The following is a 24,860-nucleotide window of genomic DNA, read 5'->3' on the forward strand; positions in this document are numbered from 1 at the left end:
GGCCGGAACCTCCCCGAGAGAGGCTTAGTTCAGCCTCAGGGTTAAAAAACATCTTGCTCTCATTTGTAAAAAAAAAAAAATTGTAAATGTACTATTTAAAAGGCAGAAATATTCTAATTGGCTTCACGATGGTCATCGGAAGTTACTGCCTTTGGAATAATTAGTTTCAGGTTATTCTTTTGCTTATGAGAAACTTAAGTACTTTGAGACCTCTTGTGGTGGGGAGCCTTTGAGATTCTGGTGACAAGATGTTTCTTATGTGTCCTTTAAACATGAGTGAAATTATTGAGCATTGATACTGCAGGAAATCCCATGTGTAGTCATTTTATATTAAACACGATCATGGCTAAATCTGTCATTATACCCCTTTCAGTAAAAAGCTAACTTAGAAAAAGGTATGAGAATAATTTGGATTTTCCTTTCGGTTTTATAGGTCATTGTGAATTTCTGTGTTGTTTCCACTGTTGTTTAATTTTTTTTTTTGTCGTGATTGCTTTTCTTTCCTCTTCAATTACAAAAAAGAACTGTGTGCTGGCACCCTGTTCACCCTGCTGTGATTACTCCAGTGACAAGTTACTGTTCTGCTCTGAAGAAACTGTTGTCAGAAGAATCCTGCTTTTCCTTCAGCTGGCGTGCATGCCTTTGGACTCATGGACAGAGTTCTTTGGATTGTGGCTTAATTATTAATTTTTATCAATATGGATCTGATTTTAGCATGATCTTTTTTGTGAATGCTACTAGCACTGTTTTGCATTTTCTCCCCATTTTTAACGTTTCTCTTTCCACCGCCACCCCCTCTGCCTTATGATTTCGTTGGTAAGCAAAGACGTGCTATTACATGTTCATTTGTCACCGTTTATGTATATTTTGGAAGGTATAAGCACAGTGATCACTGCTCTTCATTTGAAACTCCAGCAGAGTAAATATCTGCATGCTTTATGAAGTTGCTTGTGTGGGAACCCGTGGGATGCTGGAAAGGAACGAACTTTCATGGGTTGTTGATACTGCTTGGCTCCCATGGGTTGTTGATACTGCTGCTATTAGAGAGAGGCGGGCTGTGGCACCAAGTCACATCAGTTTCACAAAAAAGGCAACTTGTAGCTTATTTTAGAAGTGTGATTTTTATTCAGTTAGAATTACAGTAACAGAAAAGCTTGCATTCATAAGGCATTCATTCTGTTGTAAATGTTCAATGTATTTATTTGAGAGTGAGGACCTGGGATTGTGAACAGGTGTGTGGTTGTGTATCTGAGTGTGTGTAATACCCTCATCCGATCGGACTCTGAGCATCACGGTCTTAGAAGTGGCTCATTTCTTGGTGTACTCATTTCGTTTTCACTTGTTTATGTTTAGTATTATGGTATCCAGTTGTTTCCAGTAGCAGTTTGTTGAACTTCTGGCCTGGACTCCAAACTGTGGACTCCAGAGTCATTGGGCCTCTTCGTAATGGAAGTTGCCAAGAGCTACAGTTGACCTGGCTGTGTTGTTGCCTATTCGGTGACTTCAGGTGTTGGTGAGAAACCTTTGGCTCAGGTTCCAAAATGATTATTTCACCAATTGTCCTTCTGTAGATGCTTTTCCTTCCACATGAGGGTGTAGTGCTAAGCCAGTTAGTAGTATGTTTTTTCATGAAAACGGTAAATCCTATGTCCATTTCAGCCCTAACAGTTATATCTGGTCAGACTCGTACTTCATGCAGGACCTGGGCCTCATGGAAAACTGACCTAGAAAGCTGTAATTAGGTAGTTGCATAAAGAGGGATCATTTTCTCTTCTTCAATCCCTTTCTCTTCACCTTAGGAGTTCTTGTTTAAGAGATAACTGAATAAATATTAGGTTTATATAGGCAAAATATGAAAGCACCCCCCCCCCCCCAGTTCTTTGGAATTTACCTGTACCGGGGGGACTAGATTACTCCGTCCTTATTTCTGCAGGTCTTCATAGTGTCAATCCCCAGCAGAATCTGTCAGGGACAAACGTGTATGCTTAGTAATCAAAGTAGGCATTGTGCAGTTAATAACTTTGAAACTTGAATTCATCTGATGTCATTACTTCACTGTGTGGCTACTGCATTCGGGGATATCCCCGCGTGCCACTCTGCCCAAACAGAGTCAGGGGCCTGCCAGGGACACTGCTGTGTGAAAGTCCGTGGGTTCTGTTGTTTTTGATTTTTTTTGTCTTTTTAAGGCTGCACCCATGGCTTATGGATGTTTCCAAACTAAGGCTTGAATTGCATCTGCAGCCACCAGCCCATGCAATGTGGGATCCAAGCCTCACCTGTGACCTCCACCACAGCTCATGGCAAGGCTGGCTCCTTAACCCACTGAGTGAGGCCAGGGGTCAGACCTGTGTCCTCACTGACCCTGGTTGGGTTCGTTGCCGCTGAGCCACAACAGGCAGTCCCATTCTGCAAGTTCTTTAAGGGACAGGTTTTTTTGGCATTGTCAGTGCTGATGTTGTGTAGTCTGGTTTGATTCTATACTTGTTAACTCCTAGAACGATACAGGGAGCCACGGTCCCTTTTCCCCAACTCACGATGTGATTTTGTTTTTTTCCAATCGCTCGCTTTTCTGATTCTCCAAGGACCAAATATCCCAGTGAGCACTGGAGCCTATCTCTGGTGAGCCAAAGGCTGCACTCTTTAGCCTCTAACTGTTCTGCAGCCACCACTGACTTCACAGGTGCAAGTAGCCACACTGTAGGCAAGACCATATGCCAAGGAAGGTGCCAATAGTGATTCAAAAAATAAGATGACGACCAACCGTTAATTCTAAGATAGTAACCCTAGAGACAGATTCTTAGGGAGTCTTCATCCCCACATTGATAGGTGTGGGTTTTTAAATCTCAGGAGGCCGTTTGCTTCCCATAACAAACAATGTGTCTCATTTTGAAAATTGAAGCTAATACAGGATTGACTGTTAATACTTTGCTGAAATACATGCTCACAACTGCTAACCAATGACATGCGTTCTGTCCTTTGCCCGAGGTGCTTTCCCTGAGTTAGGCGTGGAGTGGTGCCGCTGAGCGTAGAGCGGGAATGGGAACCACGATGACTGGGTTCAGCATTTCCAGTGCAGCAGCATCTAGCAGTGGGGCCTTGAAAGATGTAGGAGCTTTCACTTTGGTTATTAAATTATAGCAGTTTTATTATAGAGCGCAAGTTAGCCTTGATTTTGTTTAAAATGACTTCTGCTCAGCACCCAGGAGATAAAATTGACATATTTTTATAATATAAGCATACTTTTTTTGTACATTGTGTTCATTCTTAAATAAAGTGAGTTCAGTGTTGGCTTGTAGATAATAAAGAAAGTATTGATTTTGATTCAATAAATGTTTTTCAATCCTGGTTGGGTCGTTCCTTTCTTTCAAGAAGATATTTAATTTCTTTAGTAAATAAAACTAAGAATTCTGTCCCTCCGTTGTGCTGTCATATTAAACAACTATAGAATATGTCCATCATCATAGACTGTGTATGCAAATTGAAAGTCTACTCCTAAAATAGGACGGTGGTTCCCATCAGGGGCACTTTAGTTTCCCCAAGGAATATTCGAAAAAGGTCTGGAGATAGTTTGGGTGAGAAAGGAAAGTGCTGTTGACATCCGGTGGGGGTAGAAGCTGGGGAGGTTGCTAAATACTTGTGGTGCACAGGCCAGTCCCCGTGACAGACACGTATGTAGCCGCGCTGTCAGAGAGCCCTAGCCCGGCGACACTGACTTCGTACTCACCCGATCCTGCTGGAGACTCTTTCGCATGTTGGTCAGGTACTGAGAATAAGGCAGTCAGGTTTGGCTGTATCATGAGAATTGCCACACGGTGCCTAAAAATGGGACAATCAATGTGCAGGGTATTAGGAAACAGTATCTCAGAAAGTTTTAATGATCCGTGTCCTCATCTCATGGCCAAGGACTCTAAACGAAACTGGGATAAGATCAAATGTATCCGAAGCAACTCGTGTTGGGACGTTAGGCGCTCTATTTTGAGTGCCTGCTTTCAAAGGCTGTGCATAAAATGTGCACCACAAGTAGGACAAAGCTATAAAAATAGTGTCAGAGGCAGGAATTTGCTAAAATGGTGAAAATGCAGAAAATCTACAAAATTGATATACACCCTCCGCTTAAAACGTTCTTCAGCAGACTGGTAAGAAATTTTACCTTCCCCCTCTTCAGCTTGCTCCATCCAGACTGGTCCAGTAAGAGAATAAACCATTAAATAAACAGTAAACTGACTTTTTATTTTGTGGCACCTAAACTTTCAATTTTTAGGATGTTTCTGAGGTGAGGGGGCATTTTTTGGTTTGTTTTATTATGGTTTTTGGTTATTTTTTTAATGCTTTTACCAGATTTAAGCAGCTTCTGGGCTTATTTTATGAGCACACAGCCTCCTAATTGCATCATTTTTTTTTTTTTTTTAGGGCTGCACTTGAGGCATATGGATGTAACCAGGCTAGGGGTCAAATCGGAGTTGCAGCTGCCCACCTACGCCACAGCCACCACGATGCTGGATCCAAGGTATGTCCTGAGTCTACACTGTAGCTGGCAGCAAGACCAGATCCTTAACCCACTGACCAAGGCCACGGATTGAACCCACAGCCTCATGGATACTGGCTGGGTTCTTAACCCCCTAAGCCACAATGGCAATTCCATAATTTCATCTTCATAGTTTTTCAGAAAAAAAGATTCTTCCTAAAGAAGAAGATCCGCATGTTTGATCTGGAACCTTACAGACAGTTGCTAAAAGAGTAGGGATTGAGATATTGAAGAAAGGATGCATTTAATGACATGGAAAGGCAAGAGCTGGTGAGTAGCGACAGTACTGCTCCAGACTTCACTAAGGCTCTTACACCTCACCAGACCTCGTGTTCACCAGCTCTAAGCAGATGAATACTCCCGTCATCCGCCGTGGGGGCCCAGGAAGAATTCCTAGGCACAGGTTTTTGTTTTTGCTCCTTTATAGGAGCAGCAAGTAAGATGCTACTTCTTTGAAAATCTTCAGAGTTTGACCTAGTTACCTTTTTCTCCATGTTCCTAATTGAAGCCATCTAAACAAACAGTCGTCACTGACTGAATCCTTACCTGAGACAGTAGCTCTGTTCCATGAGCTCCCAGGGCCCGTCCACGGTGCTGAAGTGCATGGATCCTGTGTAGGGTGCAGCATGTTCAGGTGCTGTCAGCACATGGGTTTCCTTTAAACACAGTATTTCACTTTTCAGAAACACTGCCAAGAACGTTAGTCCATCTGGAATACTTTGCTGTAACAACCCTGATTTGGGTGGCTCAAAAACAAAAAGGGTCATCATCAACTCCAGGGGACACCCCCATTCAGCTCATAGCACAAAGGTACAGGGAGTGAGTGACGGGACCGTCCCTCCCCAAATGCAGCCACAACAGCCTGTGCACAGCGGAGCCAAGGCCATGGAGGACAGCTACTACAGCTCAGACACGGAAACAAGACCTGTCTCCCTGCCTCTCTTTGCAGTTTGACATTCCTGAAGGAATCTAGCTGGAGAGGTAGACACTGTGGGGAAAGTCACTGTGCTAAGTCATAGGACGGGGACGGATGAGAAGTTCAAGGATTCAAAGGATTAATAGGAGTTTTGCTGAAACCAAGCCAGGTAAATGCTCTGGAGAGAAAAAAAATGATCAAAAGAGAATGGTCACCTCCTTCCTTGTATTTTGAAATGTAAAGAAAAGATGTTTTTGCATTTATACATTCGCATTTCACAGAGTCCTCAATCAACCTTGTATTCTGAAGACCCATGCGTCCAGCTATGGGCAGTTACTCAGCTCTGTGATTATTCATGCTAGGGTTTACCAGGTTTCTCAGCAGCAACAGTGAGGTCTAGAATATAATGGAGCACGCCTCCCAACTTCTGAGAGAACATTATTTTCAACTAGTATTCTGTTTGCAACCCACCTTCCAATGAAGGGAGATGGCAGAATAACGATGATCGGATTAGCCAGCAGTCCTGAAAGCACTTACTTGAGAGTATGCTCTGAAGAACAAGTAGAACAGTTCTGGTAGTATCGTTAAAATAAGTCTCAGGGAGTTCCCGTCGTGGCGCAGTGGTTAACGAATCCGACTAGGAACCATGAGGTTGCGGGTTCGATCCCTGCCCTTGCTCAGTGGGTCAAGGTTCCGGCGTTGCCGTGAGCTGTGGTGTAGGTCGCAGACGCGGCTCGGATCACGCGTTGCAGTGGCTCTGGCGTAGGCTGGTGTCAACAGCTCCGATTAGACCCCTAGCCTGGGAACCTCCATATGCCGCAGCAGCGGCCCAACAAATGGCAAAAGACCAAAAAAAAAAAAAAATAAGTCTCAGGATTTTTATGTCTGAGACAGATCTACAAAGCAATCTATCCAAATTAAAACAAAATTTCAGGAAAACTGGTCCATTAGGAAGCATAATTAAGTGGATGCCATTTAATAGGATGATTCATATGGTCACCAATTACAGGTTGAGAATTATGTGCCCAGGCACTGGTGGTACAGCAGTGAACAAAACAAGTTCGTTTGCCCTCCAGGAGCTTTCATTCTAGAGGGGGGCACAGAGAGAAAATAAGGCAAAATACACGATTATTAAGTGCTCTGGACAAACTGCTGGGGATAAAGGAGAGGAGTTTCAATTTATTTTTTGGTCTTTTAGGGCTGCACCTGTGGCATATGGAGGTTCCCAGGCTAGGCGTCTAATCGGAGCTGTAGCCGCTGGCCTACGCCAGAGCCACAGCAACGCAGGATCCAAGCCACTTCAGCGACTTACACCACAGCTCACGACAACACCAGATCGTTAACCCACTGAGCAAGGCCAGGGATCGAACCCGCAACCTCATGGTTCCTAGTCGGATTCATTAACCACTGAGCCACGATGGGAACTCCTGCCTACAGTATTGAGAATGAGAAAATCCTCAGAAGAATTCAAAATGCAAATAGGTGTAAGTATGTATCCTGGAAGTAGGAATGGAGCGGGAGAAGTAAATACGGAGACTCATTTTTCATTTAATGCCAGTCTATCCTGCTTGGATTTCATTTTCTTTATGCTAAGGAATAATGGTAATACTATTAGTAAGTAATAGTACTACCTCTATTAGAAGATGAAAAACATTACGTCTTAACCAAGAAGTGTTAAAAAGGTCGCAGACTAGGAAGCTCCAGGTGCTCCCCCCCGCCCCACAGAAACACTAAACAATATACAAGCCAAAAGAGGTTCATGGAAACTAGTTAAGGAGCTGCAACAACGAAGCCCATGTCTCAGGCTGTAATGGTAGGAAATCTGTGGCATTTTGCTTGTCCTTGCAGCACCCTCTTCCTGGCACAGTACAGCTCAGTTGGAAAGAAACTGCCTAGTTCCTAGTTACTTCCTCAGGACAGAAAGGAAAGGATGAAACTGCCTGTACCTGTCTGGCTTGCCTGGTGGCTGCTTGAGGGACTGGTTTGTCTTGCCCGATAGGAATGGTGGCGCAGCTTAGAAAACAGGAGGCTGCTAAACCCAAGTGGGTACAGCAGCATGTTAGAATTGCAGTTGGTTTGCTGAGCTCTAGAAGCTGGGAGCTAAGAGGTTATAGGCAGAGGAATACCACGGAATTTAAGGCTTCTGTGAACAAGCAGGAATGAGACTCAGACAGAAATAAAGATTCTTCAAAGCAGCTGAATATATGCAGAACTGGCATAAAAGCATGCACACAAGCCCCCAGGAAACCTGCATCCTGAGAAAAGTTTTGGGAGAACCAAAAGCCCTTAACTGGAGATGATAACGGAAGGTCTTTCCTGCTTGAAGCTAGTCAGTAAAGACTGGGAGAGGTGGCTTTTTTTTTCAAATCTCAAATATTGACAAGAAAAGAAAAAAATAAAACATGATTCAAAGGAACAAAATCTATGGAAACGATTCGTAAAAAAAAAAAAAAAAAAAAGGACCTCTGATTTGATGAAGAATCTAAAAAAACTACCTTAAATATGCTCAGTAAGCTAAACAAGAACATCGACCACAATCAGCAAAGTGATTGACAAAAAAAAATCAACAGAGATAGAAATTATAAAAATGAACCAAATTCTGAGCTTAAAGATAAAATAACCAAATTGCAAAGTTCATTGGAGAGGTTCAACAAAGAAAAATGAATGGAGCCTTAGAGATTTATGAGGCACCATCAAGTGGATGGATGTATATGTATGACGAGAGTACCGGAAAGAGAAAGGGATGGATAGCGTACTTAAAAATAATAATGGCTGTAAACGTCCTAAATTTGAGGCAAAAAATGGAAATAGAAACATGATAGGCTCAGCGTACCTCTTGTGGCTCAGTGGAAACAAACCCGACTCGTATCCATGAGGATGTGGTTTCAATCCTTGGCCTCACTCTGTGGGTTAAGGACCTGGCACTGCCGCAAGGTGCAGTGTAGGTCGAAGACGTGGCTCAGGTCTGGTTTTGCTATGGCTGTGGTGTAGGTTGGCAGCCGCAGCTCCAGTTCGACCCCTAGCCTGGGAACTTCCAGATGCCACGGGTAAGGCCCTGAGAAGCAAAAACAAAGAAAGAAAAAACACAATATGCTCAAAAAACTCCCCAAGTAGAATACATCCAAAGAGGCCCACGCCAAGATTTAATCAAGCTGTCAAATATCAAAGACAGAATCTTAAAAGCAGCAATAGGAAAGCAGTGCAAAAATCCTCAGCAAAATAATAGCAAACAGAATTCAACAGCATGTTAAAAGAGTGATACATGATGACAAAAGGATTGCACATGATGGCCAAGTAAGATTTATTCCAGGAATGCAAGAATAGCTCAATATAAGAAAGTCAGTGTTGTCAGGAATATATGCTGGTGCAACCACTATGAGAACCATATGAAAGTTCCTTAAAAAACTATAGAACTACTACTGATCCAGCAATCCCACTCCTGGGCATATATCTGGACAAAACGACAAGTGAAAAAGATACATGCACACCTAAAAGATACAGCATGATTTGTAATAGCCAAGACAAGGGAGAACCCTAAATGTCTGTCATCACAGGATTGGATAAAGAAGACGTGGTACATATATATAAAATGGAAAATTACTCTCTTTGCAAAGTCCTAAAAAAAGAATGAAACAATGCCATTTACGGCAACATAGATGAACCCAGAAATTATCATACTAAGTGAAGACAGAGGGAGAAAGGCAAGTATCACATGAGATCACTAATTTGTGGAATCTAATAAAAATGATACAAAAGATCTTACAAAACAGAAACAGACTCAGAGATTTTGAAACCAAACTTATGGCTCCCGAAGAAGAACTGTGGTTGGGGAGGGGATACATTAGGGGGTTGGGATTGACATATACACACCACTATATGTAAAACAGCTAACAAGGACCTGCTGTGTATCACAGGGAAAGCTACTCAATACTGTAATACCTACACGGGAAAAGAATCTGAAAAGGAATGGATATGTGTATATTTGTAACTTCTTCACGTTGCTGTACACCTGAAACTAATACAACATTGTAAGTCAACTATACTCCAACAATGTCTTTTTTTTTAAATCAGTGTAATATACCACATTTGCAGAGTGACAGGGAAAAAAAACCCTATTTGAATAGGTCATCTCAGTCTGACAAAACTCAAAACCCTTTTACAATAAAACCTCAACAACCTAGGAATAGACGGACTACTCCAACAAAATGAAGACTGTGTAGGAAAAGTCCCACAGCAAAGGAAACCATAAAAAACCCAGAAAGACAACCTACAGAATGGGAGAAAATAGTTTCAAATGAAGCAACTAACAAGGGCTTAATCTCTAATATATATAAGCAATTTATACAACTCAACAGCAAAAACAAAAACAAAAGCAAAACACCACCCAGTTGAAAAATGGGCAAAAGACCTGAATAGACCTTTTTCCAAAGAAGATTTACAGATGGCCAACAGGCACATGAAAAAATGCTCAACATCACTAATTATTAAAGAAATGCAAATCAAAACTATTATGAGGTACCACATCACACCTGTCAGAATGGCCATCATTAACAACTCAACAAATAAATGCTGGAGAGGGTGTAGAGAAAAGGGAACACTCCTACACTGTTCGTGGGAATAAGCTGATACAACCGCTATGGGGAATGGTATGGAGAAACTAAATACAGACAACTAAATATAGAACTACCACATGACCCAACAATTCCACTCTTGGGCATATATCCAGACAAAACTTTTCTTGAAAAAATACATGCACCTGTATGTTCGTTGCAGCACTATTCACAGTAGCCAAGACATGGAAACAATCTAAATATCCATTGACAGATGAATGGATTAAGATGTGGTATATATTCACAATGGAATATACTCAGCCACAAAAAAAGAACAAAATAATGCTATGTACAACAACACAGATGGAACTAGAGACTCTCATACTAAGTGAAGTAAGTCAGAAAGAGAAAGACAAATACCATATGATATCACTTATATCTGGAATCTAATATACAGCACAAATGAACCTTTCCGCACACACACAAAAACAAAACCTCATGGACTTTGAGAACAGACTTGCGGTTTCCAAGGGGGAGGGGGGGGTGGGATGGGCTGGGAGTCTGGGGTTAATAGATACAGAACTATTGCATTTGGAGTAGATAAGCAGTAAAATCCTGCTGAATAGCACAGGGAACTATATCTAGTCACTCGTAATGAAACATGATGGAGGATAATGTGAGAAAAAGAATGTATATATATGTGTAACTGGGTCACTTTGCTGTATAGTAGAAATTGACAGAACACTGTAAACCAACTATAATGGAAAAAATAAAAATCTTTAAAAAAAAAAAAAAAGCCCACAGGTGATATCATTCACCTAAATGATGAAAGACTGAAAGCTTTTCTTTAACATAAGGAACAAGACATGTATGTCTTGTCTTGGTGAAACAAAATGCTGGAGCTCCTAGCCAGAGCAGTTAGACAAAAATAATTAAAAGGCATCCAAATTGGAAAGAGGCAAGTTATCTCTTCCTACACACATCATGATCTGATATGTAGAAAGCCTTAAAGATTAAACACAGACAGACCTATTAGAACAAATAAATTAGCCAAGTGTCAAGATACAAGATCAACATATTAAAAACAGTTATATTTTTGTACATTAATGGTGAACAATCCAAAAAGGAAATTAAAACAATTCTACTTACAACAGACTCAGAAAGAATACAATAGTTAGGAATAAATTTAACCAAGGAGGCAAAAGCCTTGCATGCTGAAAGAAACTGAAGACACAAATAAATGGAAAGACATCCTGTGTTTATGGATTGAAAGACTTAATACTCTTAAAATGTCAATACTACCCAAGATGATCTCTGGATTTAATGCACACTCTATCAAGAATCCCAGTGGCATTTTTTCAGAAATAGAAAAATCCATCCTAACATTCCTATGGAATCTCAAGGGACCCTGAAGAGCCAAAATAATCTTAAAAAAGAACACAGTTGGAGGAGGTATCACACATGACCTCAAAACTTACCTCAAATTCACATTAATTAAAACAATGTAGTACTGTTGTAAGGAGACGTACAGACCAGAAGAATAGGAAGACTAGAAATACACTTTCCTTTGTCAGATGACTTTCAACAAGGAGGCCAAGACCACTCAACAGATTAAGGCCGTGTTTTCAATAAATGGGGCTAGGAAAATTGCAAATCCACATACGAAAAATAAACAAACCATGTCATAGTCTGTTTAGGCTACTATAACATAATACCACAGACTAGGTATCTTATGAACAACAGAAATTTGGTTCTTACAATTCCAGTCCAAAATCAAGGCGCCAGCATGGTTGCCTTCTGGTGAGAGCCCTTCTTCCTAGCTCATAGCAGGTGCCTTCCTGCTGTGTCTTTACATGGCAGGGGAGGCAAGGGACCTCTCCGGAGCTTCTTTAATAACAGCACCAGTTCCTTTCAGAGCAGAGCCCCCATGCACTTTCCAAGGATTCACCTACTAATACCATCAAATAAGGCATTAAGATTTTGACCTATTGGTGTTCCCGCTATGACACAATGGGATTGGTTGAGTCTCTGTAATATCAGGATAAAGGCTGGATACCCATCTGGCACAGTAGTAAAAAGATCCTGCATTGTCACAGCTGCAGCAGAGGTTGCAACTGTGTCTCAGATCGGATCCCTGGCCTGGAAACCTTATGTTGTGGCGTGGCCAAAATATAAATAAATAAAACAAAATAAAGATTTCAGGAGTTCCCACCATGGTGCAGGGAAAATGAATCCAACTAGTATCCTTGAGGATGCTGGTTCACTCTCTGTCTTGCTCAGTGGGCTGGGGGATCTGGCACTGCCAATGAGCTGCAGCTTAGGTTGCAGACGTGGCTCTCATCCGGCGTTGCTGTGGCTTTGCTGTAGGCCGGCAGCTGCAGCTCCAACTCGACCTCTACCCTGGGAAGTTCCATATGCCGCGGGTGTGGCCCTAAAAAAAAATAAAATAAAAGGCTAAATAAAGATTTCAACCTATCAATTTTGAGGGATGTAAACATTCAGACTAGCAGACCATCACCTTACCCGATACATAAAGTGTTGATCAAAGATATACACATAAGATCTAAAATTATAAAACTCTAAGAAGAAATAAAGTTGGGGAAAAATCATGACAGTGAATTTGAGAATTAGTTTGGATAAGACATCAAAAGCACAAGCAACAAAAGGAAACACAGAAAAACTAGACTTCTTCAAAATTAAAAACGTCTGTGCATCCAAAAAAAAAAAAGTCAGTAGAATGACTAGGCAACCTATAGAATGGGAGCATGTTATGTGCAAATCATGCATCTGATAAAGAGTTATATCCAGCACATACCAATAAAAACTCCTACAACTCCATAACAAAAATAAGCAGCACAATTACAAAGTGGGCATGGCACTTGAATGGACACTTCTCCAAAGAAGACAGAGCAATGACAGTAAGAACATAAAAAGGTGCTCGACCGCACTAATCACGAGGGAAATGCAAACCAAAGTCGCAATGAGAGGACAACTCACACCCACTAAGATGACTTTGGTTAAAAAAATATATAGTAAGTGTTAGTGACAATACAGAGAAACTGGAACCCTGTGATGCTGGTGGGAAAGTAAAACGGTGCCATCGCCATGGAAAACAATATGCAGGGTCCTGAAAAAGGTGAAAATACTACCATACGATTTCACTTCTGGGTATGTAGTCCAAAGCATCGAGAGCAGATGTCTCAAAAGAGGTATTTGTAAACTCATGATCACAGCAGCAATATTCACAAGAGCCAAGAAGTAGAAGTAAGCCAAGTCTCAACGGCTGAATAGAAAAATAAAATTTAGGAGTTCATGTTGTGGTGCAGCGGAAGTGAATCCAACTAGGAACCCTGAGGTTGCATGTTTGATGGCCTTGCTCGGTGGGTTAATGATCCGGTGTTGCCATGAGCTGGAGTGTAGGTTGCAGGTGCAGCTTGGATCCTGAGTTGCTGTAGACCTGTGGCTGTAGCTGTGATTGGACCCCTAGCCTGGGAACCTCCATATGCCGCGGGTGTGGGCCTAAAAATCAAAAGAAAAAGAATTTTAAAAAAAAGAAAATTTAGTATATACTCACAACAGAATATTATTCATTCTTCAAAAAGAAATCGGGACACCTCCTATAATGTGGATGAACCTGGAAGATAGACATTATGCTACATGAAACAGCCAGTCACAGAAAGATAGAAACTGCCTATCCTGAGGTAGGCTAGGACCTGGGATCCTCTACTGGACAAACATCTCTTTGAGAAATAGGATACAAAGAAGCTCTAACTAAAAACAACTGCATGGATGCACCCTTGGGGCAATTGTGAGCAACAGGGTGCTTTAAAAAAGCCACAAAACGCAAGTGATTGAAACATGGCACATATGAGAAGTTGGCAAATCTGACTGCTATACGACCTTCCTGGGGAGATGTAGTGAGCAAGTCCACCGTTTGGGGGTTGGGGGGCGGGTGCCAAGAGCAAAAGCAGGGTACAGTACCTGGTCCCCGCTCCCAGCACCACCAAGGGGATGGAAAGACCACCTAAGCTCCACCTCCCTGCCCAGGCCATGGACCTGCCCCCACTGTTACCCATTTAAGGACCCGAGCAGCTCCTCACAGGGAGCAGCAAGGATTCCGGTTTCTTGCCTTGGCTCCCTTTTGCTGCAGCAGGAGCCCCTGGAAAGCCTGCCTGAAATTCTCGCCTGGCCTCTCATCGATTTCTATTAATCAAAGAGTCCAAAGGTTGGTAACAACCCCACTATGTGAGGTATCTTGGGAAGTCAAGTTCTTAGAAAGTCCAAGGACAGATTTGGTGAACCTCTTCCAAGGCAACAGCAGAGTGAAAAAAGAGAAGGGAAACATTAAGTAGGACATTCACAATCTGATCAAGTGTCCACTGAGAAGTGCCTCAGGGGACTGGGACCTACAGCTGAGAAATGCCAATCACTCCATCCCCTGGCATCCTTTTCTCTGTTCCTCCGAGGTGCATACTTGGGATAAACTAATCACGCCCGCTTGTGCTCAATACCCTGTGCCAGCAGAAATGATGCTTTCAGGATTGAGGTCTTATTTAAAAGGTTCATGGGAACAAGAACCAAAGATCCCAAAAGAGGCCCTGTTGGAAGCTCCGGTTAGTCACCAATTGCCCAACTAGGAGTGTAGGATCTAAGGTGTGTTTGATCTAAGGTGTGTAGGATCTAAGGTGTGTTCGTTCCTCCAGCAGCAGGAGCTCCACCCAGGCTGTAAAAGCCACAATACACAAGGTCTGGCACAATGCTTTACACAGCGCATCCTACTGTGCCTGGCGCATAGTAGGGACTTAAGGGATAAACGCATCATGATTGTCGGTGGAAAAACCATTTGATGTTTGCTATGAAAGCCTCAGAAACCACACACAGGGTCAGGCGTGGATATTGACATAGCATCCTCTGTGGAAAAACACCAAACGGATGTGGGGTTTCCTAGTGCGCCGGCGTGAAGGAGAGACCCCAGCCAGTTGTTCCAGGAAATCAGTGAGTAGCAAATACAACGCGTTCTAAGAATAGACAGACCTTCTCAACTTGGATTTTTGAATGCAGGCCGCTCTTTCTCTTCCTGGAAGTTAGCTCCCTCCTTTCTCTGCTTGGTAGCAGGTGACTGCCGTAGAGAGCTGTCTTCTGCCTCCAAGTCACCTCTGCAGCGAACAGCAAGTGCATCAGTCTAGCTCAACGACACCTGTTCGTTCACAAAATGAAGGGCTTAGTAGGAAAAAAGCAGCATCACAGGCTTCTGATGAAATTGGTGATAAATAAGCTACAATATGTTATTGATTTTCTTTCCAATTTTAAGAAATACTGAAGGCAGGACCTCTAATATAGATTCAATGACTGGTTTATTCAGTAGGCTTTAGTTCCAGACTTCCAAAGGCACAGGCCTGGCCTCACAGGGGAGGTAGAGGGCAGCTCTGAGGGAGTGCTTGGCTGCAGGGTCACTGGAGGGAGAGGGTAACAGGCTCTCAGTAACCAGTCACCTGCTAGCAATGGGCTTGGCTCCGACACACGACCATCCAAATAACTGGACATTGTAGTCTTATAGCTTATGACAAATGTCATGGGACAGGAGCTGACCTTGACCTACAAGATAGGAATTCCAAGGAACACCTCATACTGGCCTGTGTGGTCGTATACACACATACACACGTATGTATAGGGGTGGGTTACTATGATGTGCAGTCCCACCAAAATCCCATGAATTGAGGGGGAAAAAAAAATTTAAAAAAAGGGAATGGGGGTAGTTCCCTCTGTGGCACAGTAGGTTGAGAAACCAATGTTGTTGTCATTGTGGCGTAGGTCGTGCTCTGACTCGCCTTTGATCTCTGGCCTGAGAACTTTCATGTGCCAGAAGGCAGTGGAAAAAGAAAAAAAGGGGGAGATGAGAGAGGGATAGTTCCCTGGTGGCTCAGTAGGTTAAGGGTCCGGTGTTATCATTGATGTGGCTTGTGTTGCTGCTGTGGCACCAGTTCCATCCCTGGTCCGGGGAACTTACACATACTGTGGGCATGGCCAAAAATAAGCAACTAAAAAATGAAACTTTCAGGATTAAAAAAAAAAAAAAAAGGAATGAGTTATTATAAGACAATAGCAAGAGGCAGAATGCAGGATGGAGTTAAATCATCCACGTTATAGCATATGTCAGAATTTCCTTCTTTTTCCTTTTTTTTTTCTTTTTTTAAGGGCCACGCCCACACATATGGAGGTTCCCAATAGGGCACCACAGCCACAGCAGTGCAGGATCTGAGCTGTATCTGCAACCTACACCACAGCTCACAGCAACGCCGGATCCTTAACCCACTGAGCAAGGCCAGGGATCGCTAGTCATGGTGCCTAGTCAGAGTCTTTTCTGTTTCGCCACGACGGGAACTCCTCCTTCCTTTTGAAGGGTGAATAATACTCCAGTTACACACATACCACATTTTATGTATCCATTGATGGGCATTTTGATTGCTTTCACCTCCTGGGTATTGCGAATAACACATGCATGAGTGTACAAATCTCTGAGACTCTGCTCTCAATTATTTTGGATTATATACCTAGACGTGGGACCTACTGATTCAAATGGTAGTATTGTTTTTAATCTTTTGAGGAACTTTCACACTGTTTGCCATCGCGGTTGGAACCATTTTACCTTTCCACCAACAGTGCACAGGGTTCAGTTTCTCCACTTTCTTCTCAACACTTGTAATTTTTTTTTTTTAGCACAGCCATCTTCATGGATGTGAGGTAATACTGTAGTTTTTCGAATTTCCTTCAGACTTGTGAAGTTTAATATCTTTTCATTTGCTTACTAGCCATTTGTCTATCTTCCTTGAAAAATACCTATTCAGGTCCTTTGCCCATTTTAAAATTATGGGGTTTTTTTTTATATTGTTGTTGAACTAGAGATCTTTAACAATTTTATTAAAAGTTTTAAATTAGAGTTGGTTCACAATGTTGTGCCAATTTCTGCTGTACAGCCAAGTGACTCAGTCATACACATATACATATTCTTTTTTAAAAATATTATTTTCCATCATGGTCTATCCCAGGAGGATTGGATATAGTTCCTTATGCAGTAAGACCTCACTGCTCCTCCATTCTAAGTGTACAAGTTCGTTTTTGTGGGGTTTTTTTTTTTGTTTTTTTTTTTTTGTTTTTTTGCTTTTTAGGGCTGTACCTGTGGCATATGGAATTTCCCAGGCTAGGGGTTGAATAGGAGATGCTTAGTAGGTTGTATGGATTAACTGCAAACGTCCATCCCACTCCCTCCCTCCTCCCCCTTGGCAACCATAAATCTATTCTTTATGTCTGTTTTGCAGATAGGTTCATTTGTGCTATATTTTAGATTTCACATTTAAGTGATATATGGCATTTACCTTTCTCTGACAACTTCACTTAGTATGAAAATCTCTAGGTACATACATATTGCTGCAAATGGTATTATTTCATTCTTTTTATGGCTGAGTAGTATTCCATTGTACTATGTACCAGATCTTCTTAATCCATTCATCTGTGGATGGGCACTTAGGCTGTTTTCCATGTCTTAGCTATTGCAAATAGTGCTGCTATGAACTATAGGGGTGCACAGATCTTTCTGAATTACAGTTTTGTCCAGAAATATGCCCAGGAGTGGGACCAGTAGTTCTACATTTAGTTTTCTGAGGAAGCTACGTATTCTTTTCCACAGTGGTTGTGCCAATTTATATTCCCACCAACAGCATTCCCTTTTCTCAGCACCCTCTTTTGCATTTGTTATTGATCGACTTATTAACGATGGCCATTCTGACTGGTATGAAGTGGTACCTCGTTGTAGTTTTGATTTGCATTTCTCTAAAAGTGATGTTCAAGATCTTTTCACGTGTTTGCTGGCCATCCATATGTCTTCTTTGGAGAAATTTCTCTTTGGTCTTCTGCCCATTTTTCAGTTGGGTTATTTTATTGTTGTTGAGTTCTAGAAGCTATTTGTGTAATTTGGTGATCGTGTCCTTGTTGGTTCCATCATTTGCAACTATTTTCTCCCATTCTGTCAGTTGTCTTTTCAGGGTTCTTCTTCTTTTTTTTTTTATGGTTTCCTTTGCTCTTAGGTCCCAGCGGATTATTTCTGTTTTTACTTCTATCGCATTGGGACACTAGCCTAAGAAAACATTTGTATGGTTTATATCAGAGAACGTTTTGCCTGTGTTCTCTTCTATGAGTTTGATGGTGTCCTGTCTTACGTTTAAGTCTTTAACCTACTTTGCGTTTATTTCTGTGCATGATGTGAGGGTGTGTTCCAGTTTCCCGGATTTACATGCAGCTGTCCAGGGTTCCCAGCACTACTTGCTGAAGAGACTCTTTCCCTCATTTTATTCTTGCCTCCTTTGTCAAAGATTAACTGACCATAGATGTCTGGGTTTATTTCTAGGATCTCTGTCCTGTTCCACTGATCCACATGTCTTTTTGTACCAATACCACACTGTTGTGATTACTATAGCTTTGTAATATTGTCTGAGGTCTGGAAGAGTTATGCCTCCTGCTTTTTTCCCCCTCAGGATTGCTTTGACAATTCTGGGTCTTTATGGCTCACATATACTTTTGGATTATTCATTCTAGTTCTGTGAAAAATTATTTGATAATTTAAAACTAATCTTTTAAAGTATTATGCATTTCTAATATTATATCGTACTATGATAATATAAAATATATACACTGTTACCCTAATTAGTGTAGAATGGACTTTCAGGCCCTCTCGATGACAATATTGTTATTTAAACAAATCTGGAAATTGAAATTAGAACGGTGTCTTGGAGTTTCCTTCGTGGCTCAGCAGAAATGAATTTGACTGTATCCATGAAGACACAGGTTCCATCCCTGGCCTTGCTCAGTGGGTTAAGGATCCAGCATTGCTGAGCTGTGGTGTAGGTTGCAGACACAGCTCAGATCCTGTGTTGCTGTGGCATAGGCTGGGGCTACAACACCGACTCCTAACTTGGGAACCTCCATATGCCCTGAGTATGGCCTTAAAAAGCAAAAAGTGACTTGTCCAATAAGACAATGTTTGTTCACTGAAAACTTTCAGATATCCCTGAAGTGCAGCCTTTCTCTGCTTTGTGAGTTTTCTGCCTTTTAGTTTTCAGGTTCCTTCCATCTCAGATTATCTTAATTACATTCTTATTTCTATGAATATGCTTCCCTCAATTTTTCTCACTCAGTTTTAAGTTCTGATAACAGGTCAAGAATATAGCTTTAATGTATTTTCTACATGGAATCAATTTGGTTTTGGAGCATCCTGATTATCTTAGAATAGTCAAGGCTGTCAGATAAGTGACTGTTAGGTAAGAGGTGTTGACCAGCCAAGGCTACACTGGGCAAAGAAATGAAATTCTAAAAAAGGAGATGAGATGGAAGAATCGGGGTGAAAAACTATTGAGTCTGAAGAGGGAGGGAGGGAGAGAGAGAGACAAAGGCAGTGATAACACAGCTACAATGACTGAGCAACTTTCCAGGGGGCTGGGTGTGGCCAAAGGATCATACACACATTAAGTCGTGCCACCTTCAGAGCCTATGAGATAGGTGATTACTGCTAGCCTGATTTGAAGATGAGAGAACTAAGGCACGGGAAATATGCACAGCTTCCCTAAGGTCATGCCGCTAACAAGCAAGATATTAGTTACCTACTGCTGTAAATTACCACTAACTCAGCAGCTTCAAATAGCGCAATATCAGTGCATCAGGAGTCTGGAACTCAGTAAGTCAGCTTGGCTGGGTCTTCTGCTAAGGGTTGCACACAGCTGTGGTCAAGGTTTCAGCTGGGCTGTGCTTGAATCTGGAGGCTTAACGAGGGAAGAAGCCACTCAGGTTGGTGGCAGAATTCATTTCCTTGCAAAAGTGTGAGCTCTAGCTTCTTGCCAACTGTTAAATAAGAGCTATCTCTGTAACCTCTATGTTCGATGCAACACTGCTGACAAAAATGCCGAGATTTAGAAACAACCTACATGTCCATTAACAGATGAATGGGCTTGTACATGTGCACATACTTTCTTGCACATGTGTGCGTGCACACACACACACAGTGGTATCACTCAGCCTTAAAAAAGAAAAAATTCGGAGTTCCCGTTGTGGTGCAGTGGTTAACGAATCCGACTAGGAACCATGAGGTTGCGGGTTCGATCCTTGCCCTTGCTCAGTGGGTTAAGGACCCGGCGTTGCTGTGAGCTGTGGTGTAGGTTGCAGATGCGGCTCAGATCCCGCGTTGCTGTGGCTCTGGCGTAGGCCAGTGGCTACAGCTCCGATTCAACCCCTAGCCTGGGAACCTCCATATGCCGCGGGAGCGGCCCAAAAAATGGCAAAAAGCCAAAAAAAAAAAAAAAAAAAAAAAAAAAAAGAAAGAAAAAATTCTATTTGTAACAACATGCAAGAACCCAGAGAATATTCTGTGGAGTGAAATAAGCCAAGTACAGAAAAACAATGCATGATCTCACCTTCATGTGGAATCTGGTAGTTGCCTGGGGTTGAGGGTTGGGTGGAAACAGGAAGATATTGATCAAAAAGTACAAAGATTCAGCTGTGTGGGACGAGTAAGTTCTGGAGTGGTATTATATTCTGTGGTCACTATAGTTATATTGTATTATACACATGAAATCTGCTAGAAATCTGACCTTAAGTGTTCTCACCACACACACCAACTATGCGATGTGACGGATGTTAATTAGCATTAATTCTAGTGATCATTTCACAGTGTATGTATGTATCAAATCATGACATTGTACACTGCTACACAATGAATGTCTGTGACCCCCTCCGCCCCAATTTCATATCTTGAAATCCTAATCTCTGAAGCCCATACTAGAAAGTAGGGCCTTTGGGGGTAATTAGGTCATGAGGTGGAGCCCTCATGAATGAAGTGAAATGAAATGATAAGGAGCCCTCATAAAAGCAGCCCCAGAGAGATCCCTTGTCCCTTCTGTTCCATGAGGACACACCATCTATGAACCAGGAAACAAGCTCCTACTGGACACCAATTCTGCCAGCATCCTGATCTTGGACTTCGCAGTCTTTAGAACTGTGACAAAGAAATTTTTGTTGTTTATAAGCCATCCAGTCTATGGCATTTTGTTACATTAGCCCAAATGGACTAAGACATACATCTAAAACATATATACTTTTGATTTGTCAAATACACCTCCATAAAGCAGGAGAAAAAAATAACAAAAAACCCACATCAAACACCTAAAAATAAATCTTAGATGAAAAATAGGAAAGCCCTTAAACCAAAATAATAAAGCAGTGAAAGCAAAAGAAAATCTAAATAAATGGAGACATATACTGGCTTCATAGATAGGAAAACTAAAATTTAAGAGGATGTTAATTTCCTTTAAATTGGTATGTAATTTCAAGAAAATCCCATTCAAAATTGCAATTGTTTGTGTGTGCACGTGTGCGTATAAGTTGATAAACTGGTTGTAAAATTCATTTGGAAATGCAATGATACAAGAATAGCTTATGTATTATTGAAAAAAAGAACAGTGTCAGAAAAAAACTTTCTTTATCAGATATCAGTACGTATTATGGTTCTAGAATAATTAAGACAAGGAGGTATTGGGGAATGGAAGAACTAACAGGCTGATAAAAGAGAACACAGACTTATCTTTTCAATAAAGGGTACAGGAACAATCTGCAGATATGAGAATAAAACCTGACTTCTACCTCGCACTACACATTCCAGACATACCTCAGAGCGAAATTAAAAAAAAATTTAAAAGATAACACAAATACGCTGGAGTAGAAAAAGACTTCTTAAACAGATCACAAACAAAGCACTAACCAAAAAGGGAAAGCATAGGTTTTTCTAGTTCAAAATTAAGAAGTTGTTTTCGCCAACAGACAGCATTAAGGCTATGAAAGCCAAAGGGTGAGAGAGATCTCTAGCACAGACATAACAGATGAAGGAGTCATATCCAGAAAATATAAATATCGATAATCCAGAAGAAGAAAATAGACTCAGAAAGCATTTCATATTAGTGCAAACCAAATGGCTGATACAAATATGAAAAGGAGACAAACTCCATGAACAATAAGGCAAATGAAAACTAAAACCACAATACCGTTACATACCCGCGAAAATGATCAAATTTAAAAAGGCCAATAACACCAGGTAGAACAAATGAGCAGCTGCTAGGAGTCTTTGGAGCGTGTTGTTCAGTACAGACCATTTAATTAGCTCTTAGATATATTACCTGCTTTTCAATCCTGTTCAGAGTTGGGCCATTTGTGTTTTCTAGATTTCCCTCGGGAGCCCTGCAAAAGACCCATTCATTAAAATTGCAAATCTAATGTCCAAATGCAAAAACACTGTATTAGGAAATAGGTGTATCCATACTAACCTTTATCTCTGAAGATCACGCAAACAGAATGTCTAAAATTATATCTTTTCTAACTGGAAAGGCTTCCTTTTTTAAAACTAACTTATTTTCTTTTTTATGGCCACTCCTGGCATATGGATTTCCCAGATCTGAGCTGCAGTTGCAACCTATCCCGCAGCTGAGGTAATGCTGGATCCTTAACTCACTGCTCTGGGCCGGGGATTGATGGAACCTATGTCCCAACGCTCCAGAAATGCCACCAATCCCACCACGCCATGGTGGGAACTCCTGGAAATGCTTCCTTTTCATTACCTCTGTGAGAAAGTCTTCTGAGATATTTCACTGTGGGCTGCAGACATATCTGTTAAGATGGTTAAGAAACTACTTTGCTCTTCTTTGTTTTTGAGGAACTACATTATTTAGCAAGAATTTTGAGGAAGGTAAGCTTGCAAAAGAAATGAAAACACTGTTTACATATTCACACACATTTTCTTTATCCATTCCTCTATCAATGGACATTTAGTTTGCATATCCTGCTACTGTGAATAAGGCTGCAATGAACACAGGAGGGCAGGTATCTCTTTGAAAGGATGATTTCATTTCCTTCGGATATATACCAAGAAGTGGGACTGCTGGATCATATAGTAGTTCTGCTTTCAATTTCTTGAGGAACTATTTTCCAATATTATAAACTTGAAATGTCTTAATAGAGCAGATCTTAAGTGTTCTCACTATAAAGAAAGATAACTAATGCGATGATATATGCCTTGACTGTGGTAATCGCTTCACAATGTGTTAAGTATATCAAATTATCACATTATAAACCTTAACTCACATTGCTAAATTTAACAAGTCACAACCTAAAATACATTTAAAATTAAAAATTAGTAAATTTATATATAAAACATTGTTTTGTTCTCACCTTTTTAAAGGATTCCACAAGGAGTCTCATTGCAGCATGGCGCCACCTGGCGGCCCCAGTGCATTTTTTACTACAACTTCCCCACTTAGCCCTATTCTTGCTTTATCCAAAGGATAGCTTTTGGCCCAAGATCAAGTGTCACCCACACTCCAAAGAGAAGGCAGCATAGCTAACACCTTATCATCAATTACAAATTTATTTCATAATTGGATTTACATAATGGGATTAAGCACCTTTCCATGGTTATTGGACAATTTCCCCTCTTATGAAGTGCGTAATTCTTTTACTCACTTTTCTACTGGGTGCTATTTTTCTTTTTTCTGATATACTTTAGCTTCTTAGAAAAATAACAAGATCCTACTGTATAGCACAGGGAACTATATCAATAACCTGTGATAAACCACAATGGAAAATAATGTGAAAAAGAATGTGTATGTGTGTGTGTATATATATATAATATATTATATAACTGAATCACTCTGTTGTACAACAGAAATTAACCTTGTAAATCAACTATGCAATAAAGAAATATTAAAGAAGTACTTTATATATTCTGGTTACCTGTCCTTACAGGGGGATATGTATTACATGTTTCAACTCCATGGCCTTTTATTCTTTGAAATGGTGTTTCCTGATGAACATGTTTTTAAGTCAAATAAACCAATCATTTCCTTCATTATTTGTGTTTTCTTTGAGGGTATTATTTAAGAAATCCCTACCATTCTGAGATTTTGTTATGTAGCATCAGTGTTATTTTTCTGTTAAGTGTCTGGTATAACTTGCAGATAGAGCCATCCAGGACTTAAGTTTTCTTTGTGGAAAGGCTTTCAAATGACAGACTCAACATTTTTTTTTTTCTTTTTTGGCCATCCTGTGGCACAAGGAGTTCCTGGGCCAGGGATCAGATCTGAGCTGGGCCAGGGATCAGATCTGAGCTGCAGGCGTGACCCACACTGCAGCTGTAGCAACACTGGCTTCTTCAAATCACTGTGCTCGTCTGGGGACGGAACCCATGACCTGGAGCTGCAGAGATGCCGCCAATCCTGTTGTGTCACAGCAGGAACTCCTTATTAGTCTTTCAAGAGAACTTACTGCTTTGTTAGGCAGCCCTCCCTTTTTAATTCCATGTATTTAAATTTATTTTGCTATTTATTATTCTGGTTTCTTGAGAAGAATGTTTAGCTAACTCATTTTCAGCCTTTCTGCTTTTTAGTGATTTTTATTTTTTTCCCATTATAGCTGGTTTACAGTGTTATGTCAATTTTCTACTGTACAGAAAGGGGACCCAGTCACATGAACATACATACATTCTTTTTCTCACATTATCATGTTCCATCATAAGTGACCAGATACAGTTCCCAGTGCTACACAGCAGGATCTCATAGCTTATCCTTTCTACTTTTCTAACACATGCACTTAAGGCTATACAATTTCCCGTCAAGTACAACTTTAATAAACAACCAAAAGGTTCCGACATTCTTATCTACATTTTCATTCAGTTCAAAATAATTTCTGCTTTCCACTGGGTTACTGGAATTTTTTTTTTTTTTTTTTTTTTTTTTTGCATTTTAGGGCCGCACATGTAACTTCCCAGGTTAGGGATCTAATC

General features: G+C 41.0%; 3 protein-coding genes across 16 annotated transcripts in view; 2 read left to right on the forward strand and 1 right to left on the reverse strand.

Annotated features, from left to right (window-relative positions):
* Positions 1–3,345, forward strand: part of LYRM7 (LYR motif containing 7) — a 203,799-nt gene extending 200,454 nt beyond the window's left edge. For all 5 annotated transcript variants that reach the window (XR_002342088.1, XR_002342091.1, XR_002342090.1 and 2 more), the window contains one exon: positions 523–3,345. The gene's annotated coding sequence lies outside the window, so the exon portion shown is untranslated. The remainder of the gene's footprint in view (positions 1–522) is intronic.
* The window catches only part of CDC42SE2 (CDC42 small effector 2), a 119,867-nt gene extending 116,522 nt beyond the window's left edge, over positions 1–3,345 (forward strand). For 4 of the 5 annotated variants that reach the window (XM_005661625.3, XM_005661627.3, XM_005661624.3 and 1 more), the window contains one exon: positions 523–3,345. The gene's annotated coding sequence lies outside the window, so the exon portion shown is untranslated. Of the gene's footprint in view, positions 1–433 lie in introns of all 5 variants that reach the window. The other variant, XM_013995092.2, reaches the window with a different exon arrangement.
* On the reverse strand, positions 1,246–23,679 carry LOC110259698. Of its 6 annotated transcripts, none has more exons than XR_002342086.1 (6): positions 22,351–23,679; positions 22,204–22,264; positions 15,026–15,147; positions 13,566–13,625; positions 5,072–5,181; positions 1,246–3,816 (listed from the first exon to the last, which is right to left on the reverse strand). XR_002342086.1 is itself a non-coding variant. In XM_021085417.1 (4 exons), exons 2-4 carry the CDS (start codon positions 15,167–15,169, stop codon positions 3,627–3,629), a joined length of 444 nt encoding a protein of 147 aa, XP_020941076.1. In that variant the 5' UTR covers positions 15,170–15,188; positions 22,204–23,679; the 3' UTR covers positions 1,246–3,626. The 6 variants fall into 6 exon arrangements, 1 of the variants encoding a protein (XP_020941076.1); XR_002342084.1 differs by having other exon boundaries at positions 15,026–15,188; XR_002342083.1 differs by having other exon boundaries at positions 15,026–15,188; positions 20,950–22,264.

The sequence above is a fragment of the Sus scrofa genome, chromosome 2 (assembly GCF_000003025.6).
Source record: "Sus scrofa isolate TJ Tabasco breed Duroc chromosome 2, Sscrofa11.1, whole genome shotgun sequence".
NCBI classification, from domain to species: domain Eukaryota; kingdom Metazoa; phylum Chordata; class Mammalia; order Artiodactyla; family Suidae; genus Sus; species Sus scrofa.

What these genes read in the sequence shown, in the direction of transcription:
- LOC110259698 (XM_021085417.1), bottom strand. Translation starts at nt 15,169, where the DNA reads ATGCACTTGCTGTTCGCTGCAGAGGTGACTTGGAGGCAGAAGACAGCT. An exon ending in CAAAAATCCAAGTTGAGAAG is followed by an intron (nt 5,182 to 15,025) that starts GTCTGTCTATTC and finishes CTGTGTTTAAAG; the next exon opens with GAAACCCATGTGCTGACAGC. An exon ending in GAACAGAGCTACTGTCTCAG is followed by an intron (nt 3,817 to 5,071) that starts GTAAGGATTCAG and finishes TCCCATTTTTAG; the next exon opens with GCACCGTGTGGCAATTCTCA.